Source organism: Pistacia vera, unplaced genomic scaffold, assembly GCF_008641045.1.
Source record: "Pistacia vera cultivar Batoury unplaced genomic scaffold, PisVer_v2 Contig363, whole genome shotgun sequence".
In the NCBI taxonomy this organism is placed as follows: domain Eukaryota; kingdom Viridiplantae; phylum Streptophyta; class Magnoliopsida; order Sapindales; family Anacardiaceae; genus Pistacia; species Pistacia vera.
In genome coordinates, this window is record NW_022196183.1 from 194,964 (window position 1) to 210,312 (window position 15,349).

Sequence of the window (15,349 nt, forward strand, 5' to 3'; positions counted from 1 at the left end):
ATACTATTGTTGGAGTCGGTTTCATGATTGGTTCTCGGGAAAATCTGAGGAGAAAAGGAGGAAACGAATGAAGTGAAGTGAAATAGGGTGACAACAGACAAGGAAATGAAAAAGAGGGGATGGACAGAGTTGGGTGTATTTAGCGGGAATTTAGGGAAAGGGACAGAGGGAGAGTTCAGTTGTTACTTAGTTTAGTTCTTACATCACATTCCATGTGATGTGATAAGAGGTGAATTCTCCCGTGCGTTTCATGTCTGGCTTTATCTTCTCTCATGAGGACTGTCGTAATTCTTAAATCTTAATATTAATTTTTACAAGTAACGAGAGTAGAGATAGATCTTGAACGCATTACACTGTTTAATTAGATATTATAGCTGAGAGAATGGTTTCAAGACATTATTAATTTAATGCCCTGTAAGTGCTCAACAGTTGCAATAATATAAAATAAAAGTTGAAAACTTTGGCGCTTGTCCAGAGAGTTGAGAACATGCAGACTCTAAAGTTGGAGCATATTAGTAAATAACTGATAATAAAGCATAAAACTTTTTTTCTTTGTTGATGGCTGTGATTCTTTTCTTTCATGGAGACGACCTTTTTAAACTAAAGTAAACTGCTTTGGTTCTTTCTCAAGTAACCTTTGAAGAGAGTGCCAGAGTGAGACAACACATTCCTGTTTGTGAATGTTGATGACTGAGCAGGCCTCAATGGGCCCATAAAGAAAGTTTTGGTAGCTGATATCAGAGCTTTCAGGCCCACAAATGTCACCAAATTTTGCTATTTTTCATTATTTTGGCACAATAGTTAGGAAATTGTATGTTACTTTAATTATTATTTCGTCATAAAATAAGTTCATTTTCATGCAAAGTCATCTCTTATAAGAAACCAAAGTTTGTGCTTAACTATAACATTTAATTCTACTTTAGTATATCCATAAGTAAACATTTTAATTTTATTAAATCATATATACGTTATTTTAAATTTTAAATTTTCATTCATTTTATATTATTTACAATTAATAACAAGACCCTTTGGATCTACCAACCTGCTCCTTCTATATGATTCGGAGAAGACTTGGTTAGTTGAAAATAATAAACTGTAAACGTTCAACATTCTATCAATTAATTCTCCACTTTTGACTACTAAACCCTAAACTTTTATTGTATTGATTGCATCGAAGAGCATAAAGCCAAAATTGCCTTCTTAAGGTTTTGGTCTCCACTTGATCACCGCCACCAGCCATCGTACACCGACCTCGTTTTGCTAGCTGAGGACGGAGCTTCTGAGTCCGCCGTTCCTATCCCGGCTCATAAGGCCGTTTTGGTCAGTATCTCTCTCTCTCTCTCTCTCTCTATATCTATATATGAGCTTAGTTGAAAATACATTGAATTCTATTGTTAATTTGTCTAATAATTTTAGTGCTGTAAGAAAAAGTAACCTGAATTTCTTAAAAATAAAGAGTAACCGACATGTTTTCACCAGGGTTTCGCGAAATGGCAACTTTCCACCTTTCATAAATTTCATATCCCCACCCTAAAAGTAACACTTTAATGAATTTTGACTTTTAATACAATTGTAGCGGATGCTATTACCATTCTACCTTTGACTTTTGATTTCACCATCACCACCACCACCTACCACATTTCACAACCATCACGACCAAAACCCCAAAGTCACCACCACCACCACCACCATCGCAATCCTCTAAACCCTAAAGTCAGCCCTATCGCCACCAAATGACCACCACTAAATCACTCACAAATCCAGCCACGAACCACCACAAACCCACCTACAAACCTATCCAAAAACAACCACAAACCCACCCAAAAATGCCACAAATTCAACCACAAACTTACCTACATACCCGGATTGGAAATGTGGGACGGCAAACAGTGAGCAACAGGTGTTAGGGTTGATGGGGGTTTTGGTTTGGGAGGAGTGATAATGCAATTGTTGGTGTTGGGAAAGATTTGAAGTGCAGGGAGCGGCTGGAATTTAGGTGGAAAGCTGCGACAATCCCATAAATTCCTAACGGTGTGATTCCGACGATCGACGAGCAAATGAGATTTAGGGTGTTGGGGGTTTTTGAAAGGAGGTGCCCATGGAGAGAAAAGCGGGGTCAAGGTCGGTTTTCGACATTGGGATCGACTGGAAAAGTCTTGGAAGCGTGCAGACCAAAAGAGGGCGATGGTTGGCGATTGGTGGCTCAATGAGATGGGGGGTGATAAGGGTTTTGATGTGTAGGCTGAGAGGAGTAAGGTGGTGGAGTCAAGAGGTTTAGAGGACGCCGGAATAGGCGTTCAACGGTGAAGGGATGGTATGATGAGTGTTGGTACTGAGTGAGGTGGAGATTGGCGTTGGTGTCTTGCGGCGACTAGATCTAGTTGTCGGTTAACTGGCCACAACGTGATGGCCTCATGGCGGCCAAATCCAGCCGCCTCGGAGCCTATTCCAAGAAGGGAGAAAACGGAAGAAGAGGGAAGAAGGAGGAAGAGAAGAAGAAAGAGATGGGGAAAAGTGGAGAAGAAGAAGAAGAAGAAGAATGGGCAGAAAAAACCGAGGAGGCGGCAATGGTAGGATGATGTTAGGTAGTTAATTGGATATGGGAGAGAGAGGGGTGGGACAACCATGGTCGTGGTTCGGAATGGGGTGGGTGTAATGACCATTTTATTTTTTGACCGTTGCATTAAATAAAATTTATGAAACAAAGGATGGAAACTTGCCATTTCGCGAACTCAAAAATAAAGAATCTCAATATAATTTTTTTCTTACATAATTAATGTTGTCGCACTCCGCAATGTCAAGCACTTCTAGTTTGCAGAGTATCGTTGCTTGATCGTCATGATTAATTTTCATTTGCCGCCCTAATTTATTTATGTGAACAGGTGAATCGTTCGCCAGTGTTCAAAGCGATGCTGGAGAATGAGATGGAAGAAAAGCGGAGTGGCACAGTAAAGATCAGTGATGCATCATACGATGCTCTTTGTGCATTTATCAACTATATGTACACCGGTGAAGTATGTCTTGAAGAGAAAATGGCCTGTGAACTTTTAGAATTGGCTGAAAAATACGAGGTTAAGCATCTTAAAGCATACTGTGAGAAGTTCCTTGTATCCAAGTTGAACTGGGACAATTCTATCATGAGCTACGTGTTTGCATACCAACACAACGCAAAACATCTACTTCGTGCAGCTTTATCATTGATCACAGACAATATGAGCAATTTCACTAGAAGGGATGAGTATATGGAGCTTGTTGAAACGGAGCCTCGCCTTGTAGTGGAAATCTACGAAGTTTACCTCTCCAAACAGGTCAATGCTGCGGCCCAGGAGTCTTTCCTCAGCATGTCGCATTAAGCAAGTCTTGTTTTCTTGGTGTCATGATCTAAAGCAAGAAATATTCTTTTTCTGAGATGGGGTATGAGTTATTTGTCACGTAACGTTACGTTTGAATCCATATATTGGAACACTCTGTTAGAAGAACCGCATGGATGGGGAACGTTATCAAAGAAAAAGAAATATTGATTACACTTGCATATAAAGAACTCTTTTGCATCTTTGTGTTCATACAAAATTCCTGCTACATTGGATTGTCTATATCAACAATTACAATTTCAATCTATTTATTACACTTTCAGAACAAGAGAAAGTAATTAAAGCAACTAATATGTTAACTTTTATTCTCTGTTACCATATTATTCAATATGAGCTATATATTGATAGTTAGTCTGATATCATGGCAACTGTTGCAGCTACCTACCTCTCTTGCAAGATGTTCACCAGGTTCCCTTCCTTCTACAAACGGCCGAACGACATCTCATGTTGTTTATCAGGTTTAATTCAATCAAGCATGTTACATTCGTTTCTCGCAGATCAAAATCTTCCAGCTTGCATGGGGACCTTCACCAGTTTCGTGCAATGCCGGTGTCCATCCCATAGCAATTGCTATTTCTTGAAGCTCAACAATAACAGATTCCAAATCTCGTATATAAACATGTCCACCTGGTCTTAGCATCCGATCCATCTCAAGCATGATAAGTGAAATATCACATCTGCACCAGCCACAAATTTTTGCAAAAATATATTCACTTCGCACCTTAAATGATGTGCTTTCAACTTTTAAGCATTTAATAAAATAGATAAGAAAGATAATTACTTATTCCTGTTCTGCTCTACAGAAAAGAGACCTGCTGCATGCAATAGGTCATATGTCCTAGGGTAAGTATCAAATGGCTCACACCTGGAAAATAAAACCTCCTATACATCAGTAAAGCACAAGAAGTCAGCTATAGCATAATGAAATAAGATTTGAAAAAATTCCCGCAAAATAATTTGTAATCTTACCATTCCGAAAATTTATTCAATTTTAAGAAACTAAAAAGAAAAACTCCATGAAAGGTGAAAATATAATTGCAGAAGGAAATAGCTCATATAAGATCTCATGATAATTGGCTATCCTTGCTGTATTCCACCCATGAGTATATTTTCTTTCCACTAAACGCCGTTCCCCTCAAGAGAAGTCCATAGAGGCACCAACTCAAAACAGAATTAACACTAGAATTGAGGATCAGCCCAAGTTATATCAATGAACAAAATAATCCTAGATTCACCAGTATGATAGTTTAAATAATTTAGATGTAATGACTGTAAAAATAGTATACAAAAAAAAAAAATGCCATGAATCTATCAAGCATGAAGTAAGATGCAAATTCAAAACGCAGAGAAAAGAATGTGTATCATTCATACCAGTCATGCATAACACCGATAAGTCCACGATCATATAAAACAGGCAAGGTGTTGAAACCACTAACAGGTACAACATTCATAACCCAGCAATCAATCTGTAGATCATGCAAAGCTGCTGCGAACCTGTATATAGTCAAAATGACCAACAAATTACACACGCATGATATTAAGATATAGAATGCAAGGCAATGCCTTGGCTACTGTTCCATCTTTTATGCACTAAAGTATGTCATGCAGATAAAGGCAACTTAAGAAGGTAAAACCTTCTAACATTCCAGTTAATGCTAAGTTGTCTTTGTCCACATGAAGTATGTTTACTTCAGAATCGGAACAGAACACCTTATGCACTGCAGCCAAGCTCTATCCGATCGTTTTTATGATCTCTAAAAATAAAGTACAAAGCAGCCAATACTGTAAATATGATACCCTCCAAGTCCAGCCCTCATGTCCATCACATTTCGTAGTTTCATCTCTTTCCAGCGGAAAGCACGAACATAACTAACTATTATATCATTCCAATATTTCGAATCTGCCCTATAGATTTCCTTTCTGGATATGTCGGCATCCATTTTTATGCTTTGGAGCCTGTCTGGTGGAAGATGAAGCCGTGCAGGCCATGTAGTAATATTAACTCCATAACTGTTCTCTGGCAAAAGTGCGATGCATGCCCTTAATCCAACATACCTACAAAAAAGAACAGAACATGGCTGGTAAATTATGTGTTTTAATCTAACTCAATCTTTAGATAAGGAAGTTCTACAGATCTCTTGCAGGACACCAAAATTGGTAAGGGAGTTAGTGCATCAATAGTTTAATTCAACAAACTGCACAAGAAATTATGCTTGATTTTTGTGCACACATACAGCATAATTGCATATAGTTATATATTACACTAGTGTTAACTTTTCAGATAATTTTGACCATGTTACAACATTGTCCACGGCTTCTCTCCTCCAACAGCTTCATAATTTATATTCAGGAGATTACACTTAATCCATCCAAATTTTCTACCCTCCTCAAAAGATATGCAAAAACAGGACCAGAGGTAAATGCATCAAATATCATTCATCTGAAAATATGTTAAGCCACTAAGCAAAGTGAACCTAAAGGTGTGAAGCAGAGCATACCAAACATTGTCCAGATCATCATTGGAATCACATATTGGAGGTTGCACTCCAGCTGCACGGTTGATATAGCAACTATTGTTTAATGGCTTCCTCCATACAGCAATATTTCCATCCTTCTTTACAAGTTCCCAGCAAATCCGAGCAGCAAGGTCCTCCATATCTGTGCATAGATGAGCCATAATATGAGTTCAAGTGATTGAAAAGCTCAATTCTCATCTTCAACAATACTGTAACATGGGAGATAAAAGAAGATGATGATGGTGCTAATGACAGAGGAAAAGCCTTCCACATTCTCCAGAGTGTAAACTTTGAAAATTATGCAACTCCAGAACAAAATATTTTGGAGAAGTAACCAATAGTGAATTCCATACAAACATATTATTTGCATGATGAGATACCTTTCTGTTTCTCTAATAAAATCTCTCCATCTTTGTCTAGAGTTTCCACTGCCCAAGCAAAATATCCTCCAGCCCTTAGCATCCTGTTGGCCTCAAGAAGTAAAATGCCATCTTCATCACAGAACAAAGAAGAAAGGATCATCAATACATAAGAGCCTTACCAAAAACTATCATATTCACAGTTTAAAATATATTCAAATTGAAAACATGAGATTAAAACTGTTAGTAGCTTGACATTGTCAAGTATATACAGAAATACATCTTGATGCTGATCCGAGACTTCTCCAACACTTAAACTGAAAAAGGTCTATAGTACTAAGATACATCAATATAAGAGGGTATACCATCATGAGTCCAATTAACTCGACATCTTGAGCAATGTATAAAGTCAAAAGCCTGGCTTGGATATAACAAGCGCTGTCTGGCAAATACTGCTACCATGGCTGGCACACCACGTTCTAGTGCAAACTGAATTTGGTTCTCATGTACATCTTTTAATGCTATTGACAGAGTGGTTATATTACGTTGCATCAGATAGGCACCAAAACTTGCTAATCCACAATCAACATCTAATGCAACTCGGATGTGGTGGCCAAATGCAATTTCAGGAACCATCTACACAACAAAGTCAAGAAAACACCCTCAACATCTTGCAGATGCAACAGAATAAATCCAGGTGGAATTTAAAAGACGTAGCCAACCTGTGAAATCTGATCCAAATACTTATCTGCTCCATTTGGAAACTTTGCTTCACCTCCTTGAAAAATGAACTTATCACCCTTTACTTTCACCCAATTCTTCTGCCCTCTTTTACCTTCAACCAGAGGTGTTTTGGGCACATTACGGAGCCACACCTTTTATCATCACATCTCATTGTTAACCAAAAAAAAAAAAAAAATCCACCTAAAGAAAATAAATTCCACAAGAATAAAAGGTAGTATAGTGTATCTTAAGATGCTACATAAATCAAAATGATTAGCTGTAAGCAGCTTCTGGTCTCATTCTCATAACTATCCTTGCCAAAATTTGATAATATACCCAACAATAACCCCTGAACAATCACATACTTAACAAACATTTACAACTAAACCCAAACGAGCAACATTAGAAACGAAAATTGTCTCCACAAACTTACCTGATCTCGACTCTGGGGCCAGGGAATAGGAGTCTTGTACCCTTTTGGAGGCGGCACAAGGCACTCCAAGACCTTTAGAGGACAATGGCGTTCACATTTATCCACTCTCGTTATCTCCCGTTCATTGTCCAAACACGGTATATAATCTCTCAGTCTATCTTCACACACTTTATATTTTACAACACGACCCTTCCTTCTTTCCTTCTTCTTTACGTCTCTTTCATCTCCCGCAATCACATTGTCTAACTCCTCACCGACTGAATCTGTCTCTACATAAAACTCTCCAACTTCAAAATTCCACGACATGGCGCCGGTTTCATCCACTATACCAGTCCTAACCACTTCAGGCACCGGATTCCGCCTCGGCGGCGGGGGCAGGGGAGGCGGCAGGACATGCGGTGGAGGCTGAAGGGGAACGGAGAATGTTGTTGTGGTAGTGGCGGTCGAAGAGAAGAAGAAGCGGTGGGTAAAGAAGAGAAGAGAGAGTGAGAGGAGGGCTAAAGCTGTAAACTTGATGAAGTTCGGGGAGGTAAAAATATCTATTGTTGGAGTCGGTTTCATGATTGGTTCTCGGGAAAATCTGAGGAAAGAAAAGGAAAGGAAACGAATGAAGTGAAGTGAAATAGGGTGACAACAGACAAGGAAATGAAAAAGAGGGGATGGACAGAGTTGGGTGTATTTAGCGGGAATTTAGGGAAAGGGACAGGGAGAGTTCAGTTGTTACTTAGTTTAGTTCTTACATCACATTCCATGTGATGTGATAAGAGGTGAATTCTCCCGTGCGTTTCATGTCTGGCTTTATCTTCTTCTTCATGAGGACTGTCGTAATTCTTAAATCTTAATATTAATTTTTAACAAGTAACGAGAGTAGAGATAGATCTTGAACGCATTACACTGTTTAATTAAGATTATTATAGATTGAGAGAATGGTTTCAAGACATTATTAATTTAATGCCCTGTAAGTGCTCAACAGTTGCAATAATATAAAATAAAAGTTGAAAACTTTGGCGCTTGTCCAGAGGGTTGAGAACATGCAGACTCTAAAGTTGAGCATATTAGCAAATAACTGATAAATAAAGCATAAAACTTTTTTTCTTTGTTGATGGCTTTGATTCTTTTCTTTCATGGAGACCTTCCTTTTAAACTAAACTAAAACTGCTTTGGTTGCTTTCTCAACTAACCTTTGAAGAGAGTGCCAGAGTGAGACAACACATTCCTGTTTGTGAATGTTGATGACTGAGCAGGCCTCAATGGGCCCATAAAGAAAGTTTTGGTAGCTGATATCAGAGCTTTCAGGCCCACAAATGTCACCAAATTTTGCTATTTTATTCATTATATTTCTGGCACAATAGTTAGGAAATTATGTATGTTACTTTAAAATTATTATTTCGTCATAAAATAAGTTCATTTTCATGCAAAGTCATCTCCTATATAAGAAACCAAAGTTTGTGCTTGAACTATAACATTTAATTCTAATTTAGTATATCCATAAGTAAACATTTTAATTTTATTAAATCATATAATTTTTATATTTTTCATTCATTTTTTATATTATTTACAATTAATAACAAGACCCTTTGGATCTACCAACCTGCTCCTTCTATATGAGTTCCGGAGAAGACTTGGCTAGTTGAAAATAATAAATTGTAAACGTTCAACATTCTATCAATTAATTCTCAACCACTTTTGACTACTAAACCCTAAACTTTTATTTGTATTGTTTTACGACCTGTCAATTTTGGAATTGGAAAAATATTTTGTTTCAATTATGAAAGTCTGGCGACCTTTATAAGATTCTGTGATTAAAACTAGTTAAAGATTTATCTTATATATATATCAAAACGAAAGATAAAATTAAAAAAAAAAAAAACATATTTCCATTCATTTTACTCGAGAAAAAAAGTTTAGTATTTGACTCAATTTACACCATATAAATTTGTCAAGACTTAGCCCAAGTTCCCTATACGACAAACCTTGAGTTCTAAGTATTCTAATTCGTAAACATGTGTTTTGAATTTAGACCATATAAAATCAAAGATATATATAGTTAAAACAACTATATATATCTTCTGATTTCTTTGGGGTATATTACACGATAGATTGCTAGATGGTCTTTTTTCAAACAAATTAGAAAAAAAGAAAACCGTGCCATTATAAGTGGCAGAATGGCCAGGAATATATTAACTTAGTGACAAAATTATGTGTAAAATACATTTTAAATCATCAGTAATATATACAATTAATGTAAGCATGATAACATATGATAATTTGATATACAGTATGTTATAGTTGCTCTAATATGCATAACCAACCAGTGTAATTCTAAGTCTGTTTATGGGTTAATTTTCAGATGAAAATAATAATTAGGGGTCAAAATTGGGCTGTGCAAAAAAATCCGATATCCGATCTGGATCCGATCCGAAAAAACCGGATATCCGAAAATTCGAATCGGATACGGTTCGTATTTTAAAAAATCCGAATATTCAGATGGGAATGTTAAAAATTCGGATATCCGAATTCGAGTCGGATTTACAAAACTACGTCGTTTTGAGTGTAACAACTAACAATAACCCAAGTCTAACACAATTAATTCAATTACTCAACCTGTCTCTCTCACTCTCACTCGTCTCAGTCTCTCTCGGCTCTCGCTGAAGCCTGTCTCTCACTCTCAGTCTCTCTCGCTGGAACACGGCAACACGCAGACGCAGTCATGCACAGCACAGACCTCACACACTCTCTGTCTCTCTCACTCTCAGTCTCTCTCGGCTCTCGCTGCCCTCGCTAGAACACGCAGTCACGCACAGTCGCACAGACCTCACAGTCTCACACACAGTCACTCAAACTCTCAGACCAGATCTCAGCTCAGTCTCTCACTCAGTCACTCTCCTCCGCTCAACTCTCTCGGTCTCTTTCGCTCTAACACACACGAGACAGACAGACACACATTCAGCCACTCAAACTCTCTCAGACTCAGATCTCAGTCTCTCTCGCTCAACTCCCTCGGTCTCTCTCGCTCGAACATGCACACGGCCAGTTCTCTCGCTCAACTCTGTCAGATCTCAATCTCTCTGACTTTGAAGCCCCAATCGATCGTAAGTTATTTCTTTAGAATTAGAGTTGCTGAATTTTGTTCATGTCATATATCCCTGAGGCTACAATAAATATTAATCTATAAATTTGACTACAATAAAACTTTGTTTTTATAATTTAATCTTTATCACACGAAAAAGTATATGGGTATTGTATGTTGACCCCTAAATCTAATCCACTGGAGAATTTTCCTGGCTTTGTTATTGTGGAAGGAAGCATGGTTGCTGATAGAAAAGTGGAAAAGGAATATTATGAGAAACTGAAAACTTTTTAATTTGTTTTGTTTTGTACAGGATGATGACGAGTAGTTAAGGGAGACAAAGCCATCTGATATGAAGATAAGCATAACAATTTAGGCAGTTGGTCAATTCAGCTAGTTGTTTTAATAATTTGACACATCAGGTGGAGCCTTACGCCCAACAATTTCATATTTTCATGTTCTTCTTGTTGCGCGGTTTGATGGCATGTTGGTCCAAATCTGCTGGTGTTAGTGGCTCAAAATCACAGTCATTGTCAACCAGAGAGTGCAGATACAATGGTCAATCTGGTAACAAGAAACCATGTGTGAGGTGAGTAGGATTTGACAATGAAGAATTGAAGATAGCATAGTCATTTAGGCTGTGACAGTGTTTGGACAACATAAGTTAAATGTTTTGTGCTTCATGTTAAATTTTTTAGATACTTTTATCATGTAATTGTAAGGGAATTATAATTTCAATTTTATTTCTAGAATTATTTGATTTTAAAAAGAAAATTATAAAATTCGGATCACATTCGGATATCCGATTATCTGATCTGAATAATCGGATATCTGTAAATCCGGATATCCGCATAATTCGGATCGGATTCAGATCAGGGTATAGTCTTATTCGAAAATTCGGATCGGATCAGGAAATGCCATATTCGGATCAGATATCCGGATTTGCACACTCCTAGACTCAAAATATTCTACCGTTTAGTTACTGATCAGTAGCTAATTGGTTTTTTGTCTTTTGAACCAGTTGATTGTGTTTTTATGGTTGAAAGTTTGCAACATTACGTGATATACCTATTCTTATTTTTATTTACGTAACGTTGGTATTTATCATTAAATTTCATCAGTAAAAGAAATAAATATTGACCATAAATCACAGCAAGAGCTAAATATCATAATTCGATTAAAAGAAAATTACAACCTCATATAAAATCTAGTTTTATTCATTACAAACACTATACACAGTAAATATAAACACTATTAATTAATTAATATATATAACTATAAGCCATAAACATAACTTCTTTTATATAGTGTACAAATTAAGCACAATGGGATAAATAAATTCGCTTAAACAAAACAATAATATTACATACTAAGTGCGGCTATTAATTTTGCAATAACTTAAAAAACATATTTATATAGTTTGCTAAGAAATTAAATAGTTAAAAAATTAAGAAATGGTGCGAAGCATCATGTTCTTAAATTCTTCAAAGTCAAGAACTCCATCAGAATTTGTATCGTAAACACGAATCATGCTTCTGCAATCCTTCCCACTCGTTTCATCCCACATTCCAAGTCTCGCCAGCACGCTCTGAAGCTCCTCGCTAGTAATGAAACCATCGCCATTCAAATCAAACACACTGAATGCTTCGAAAAGGTCACTTTCTTCATCATCATCCTTCTCCACCTCCTCAGACTCCTCATTCTCGTTGCTACTTGAAGTCGTAGCCTTCTGGTTCGATATAAGCGAATCGCAGAAGAACAAGAATTCATCGAAGTCGAGAGTCGGTTTTTCAAACAGTAACTCAAGCTCCTCAAGGCTGTAATGAACGCCAATTCTCTCGAGAACCCAGTTGAGCTCTTCAAGACTCACCAGGCCATCCCCATTTCGGTCTAGCTTTTCGAATATCCTCTGCAAGTCGTTGGTGTTAAACGGAGCCATAACGTTGATGAGTTAAACGATAATGATATCAAATTAATAATAAGTACTAAAACAATGCCTGCACGTACGTACTACATTTATCGTGACTAAAACTAAAACCTAACTGGGTATTTATAGACACAAAGAGTGGCGTCAACAAATTCTCGTGTCCTGAGAAGTACGGGACTCCGAGATATGACGTTGAATAATTCCCAAAGACGAAGAAATGATGTGGTTTAGAGCAATGGAGGAAGCTTCGCATGAAGGTTCCTGCGAATCAGGTCTTTATCTTTCTGAGAATTACGTAGTTTTGATCAATCTGGTTTGTTAATATATTTAACTTTATGATATAGATTTTTCTGAGATATAAATATATATATCCGAATTCTACAGAATTCTAGAAAGTAGCTTTGCTTGGTGCCACAAATGGAGGTTCATGGAGTAAGGTTTTCTTCTCATCTTTGTCTCTGCTACTGATAGTTGAGGTGTCCACGACTCCATTGTCGTTTTTGTTTCCTTTCTTTGTCCCACTCGATGAAATTTGGCAAAAATAGGCGCCAGTTGTCTGTCTCTAATTAAAGAATTATGGGAAATTAATAAGAAGTCGTATGAATTTAAAACTAATAAAAATGGTCTAATTTACTGCTTGATTGAAATACTATTAGTAATTAAAAAACCTTTTGTGAAGTAAAGTTTTTTAACTAACCGGATGGTAAAAGAATTTCATATACTCTTGAGACTGAGTTATTTCAATCATTAATAGGGGTAATTATTGATGTTCTTATTCGATTGATAATTTTAAGGTCTCGAAAGATTAATTAAAATGTACATAAAACTAATCAGAATAAATTGGATAATAAAAAAAAAAATAGAGTTTTTTATGTTATCAAGAAACATGTGGCAACACTGGCAAATATGCAGCTAAATAATGAAGGGTTAGCCGGTTAGGTCGGCTATATATCCTAATTAATTAATAAAATTTGACAATGAAGCCGCATTCTTGATAAAATAATTCAGGAAAGAGACAATAATGGGGGACTCCTTTGTGATAAATTAAATTAGAGTCAAGGTACAATTATTTGTTTTTACATTAATTATGAGTATAGGATTTGAACTACTACTTTTAGGCATAACGTTCACCATTATTAAATAATTAATTAACTAATTAGCCCTTAACACATGTTATAATCTCTTACTTTTGTTACTTGATAAGTGACATCTTCAGGGAAAATGCCAAGAGCCAAATTATTCAATCAAAACGTACACAAATTCTCCTTTTCTTCTAGGAAGAACAGTAAAAAATTATCCGTACGTGTACTTTGATTAATAATTTGATATGACCAACCGTGCAACTTCGAATTGACCGACTAATGAAAGTATTAGTTTAGACTTTAGATAATCAAACTGGAAATTTCTTAGAAGAAACTATAGTTAGTTGATAATGAATCCAAACCGCCCAAAATTTCATCTCAATCAATTTAATTTTGACATTTGACTTGTTCGTCATTTCCAGGACTTGGAATAACAAATTGGAATCTTTGAGAAAGTTAATTTTGTGATAAACTTCAAAAACAAGAATTAAAGCAAGTGGGGCTGATGAGAAAAATCAACCGAGTAAATTACCACACAAAAAAATCGAATACTATTCTACGATGTGATTGGCATCCGAGAAAATAATATCAGGAAAATTGTCAAAGTCTTTGGTGGAATATTATATGGCAATGAGGTTTCTCAGAATATTACCTTGTAGTTTTCTGATATTGCTATGTTGATTAATTTCTTGTCAGTGGTTTATTTACACAGGTGAATATTAACATATTTTCAATAGCCGACTTTTCTTTTCTTTTCTTTTATGTGTTTTTTTCGAATAAGAAAAGGAAGAAAATATTTATCGGCATATGATCACCTCAGATGATGAGATATTGCATACGCTACAATAAATTATTTCAACTGGTTTATTCTGCAGATTACTGAGAGGAAAGTCTTGTCATGAGCTGAGCAACTAGAAAATACACAGCACATAGTAAAAAAGGAAGGGGAGGGGAGGAAAATTAGCCCGAATAAAAAAATCTGTGGGTATTGATTGATTTATTTTTTACTAGAAGTTACCAGAACCATATATCCTCTTTGGAATATCAATATTGCCTTGCACAAATTACGAACTTAGTCAACTAAATCCCATCATAGAAATTATTCTACCCTTTTTTTAAAAGACAGAGAAAGAGGATAAGATCTATGCCGAATTCAACAAGTGATTCCTGCTTTCATATTCGGAGGTTTTAATTTTGAAGAGTAATACTATATTTATAAAAGAATTTTATAAAAATCTTCATATAAAATGATATGATAAAAAATAAATAAAAGAGTGAATTTAATGAATTTGACTTTTTATTTTATTCTTCCATTCATTTTTTGCCACCTCTTTATATAAAAATATTTATAAGATTTTTTTGTAAGTATAGTATAGTAAAATCTCTATATAGTCATAAATAACAGTGAAATTAACTAATTTTATTACTATAAATATGTTATAATTTAATGGCGGTGTAGTTACAAAAAATATAGTTTTAATTTCTTATTTTATAATTCATGTTTTAGTAGTACAGTATTAGGATTTCAATTCATATTTTAATAATATTAGGATTTCAATTTATCGCTTCAATTGCTTACTTTTGAAAAGGATAAAAGATCGTTTCTTAGAACCAGCAAAAATAAGTGTCATTGATAGACTTGTAAATGCAGTTGATGCATGGTCAATTGATGTGAAGCCACAGACAATTGTCAATGATTTTAAGCGTTGTAAAATTAGGACCACTAATGTCAATGAATTGTAAGTTACAAATGGAGTGGATGAGGAGAATAAAAAAGTCACTATAGAATTGAGTGATCAGATTCGAAAACTTCACTACACTAATCGAATAGATATTAATGTCTCTTTCGATTATCCAAATGAGCAACA

General features: G+C 35.9%; 3 protein-coding genes across 3 annotated transcripts; 1 reads left to right on the forward strand and 2 right to left on the reverse strand.

Annotated features, from left to right (window-relative positions):
• Window positions 1-1,055: 1,055 nt before the first annotated feature.
• LOC116140119 (BTB/POZ domain-containing protein At4g08455-like) lies at window positions 1,056-3,651 on the forward strand. The gene is made up of 3 exons (XM_031425746.1): window positions 1,056-1,074; window positions 1,178-1,320; window positions 2,883-3,651. Exons 1-3 carry the CDS (start codon window positions 1,056-1,058, stop codon window positions 3,351-3,353), a joined length of 633 nt encoding a protein of 210 aa, XP_031281606.1. The 3' UTR covers window positions 3,354-3,651.
• On the reverse strand, window positions 3,533-8,154 carry LOC116140093 (probable methyltransferase PMT10). The gene is made up of 9 exons (XM_031425731.1): window positions 7,403-8,154; window positions 6,969-7,121; window positions 6,612-6,882; window positions 6,268-6,378; window positions 5,870-6,029; window positions 5,169-5,426; window positions 4,743-4,865; window positions 4,153-4,236; window positions 3,533-4,048 (listed from the first exon to the last, which is right to left on the reverse strand). The coding sequence occupies exons 1-9, from the start codon at window positions 7,961-7,963 to the stop codon at window positions 3,850-3,852; spliced, it is 1,920 nt and encodes a 639-aa protein (XP_031281591.1). The 5' UTR covers window positions 7,964-8,154; the 3' UTR covers window positions 3,533-3,849.
• Window positions 8,155-11,737: 3,583 nt separating this feature from the next.
• LOC116140094 (probable calcium-binding protein CML44) lies at window positions 11,738-12,508 on the reverse strand. The gene has a single exon (XM_031425732.1). It carries the CDS (start codon window positions 12,409-12,411, stop codon window positions 11,920-11,922), a length of 492 nt encoding a protein of 163 aa, XP_031281592.1. The 5' UTR covers window positions 12,412-12,508; the 3' UTR covers window positions 11,738-11,919.
• Between the last annotated feature and the right edge of the window lie 2,841 nt (window positions 12,509-15,349).

Excerpts from the sequence above, each read along its gene's own strand:
- LOC116140094 (XM_031425732.1), bottom strand. The coding sequence starts at position 12,411 with ATGGCTCCGTTTAACACCAACGACTTGCAGAGGATATTCGAAAAGCTA.
- LOC116140093 (XM_031425731.1), bottom strand. The coding sequence starts at position 7,963 with ATGAAACCGACTCCAACAATAGATATTTTTACCTCCCCGAACTTCATC. Across the intron at positions 6,379-6,611 it reads AGTTAATTGGACTCATGATG|ATGGCATTTTACTTCTTGAG; the intron begins GTATACCCTCTT and ends TCTGTGATGAAG. Across the intron at positions 6,030-6,267 it reads TTTATTAGAGAAACAGAAAG|ATATGGAGGACCTTGCTGCT; the intron begins GTATCTCATCAT and ends ATCTATGCACAG.
- LOC116140119 (XM_031425746.1), top strand. Across the intron at positions 1,321-2,882 it reads CGGCTCATAAGGCCGTTTTG|GTGAATCGTTCGCCAGTGTT; the intron begins GTCAGTATCTCT and ends TTATGTGAACAG.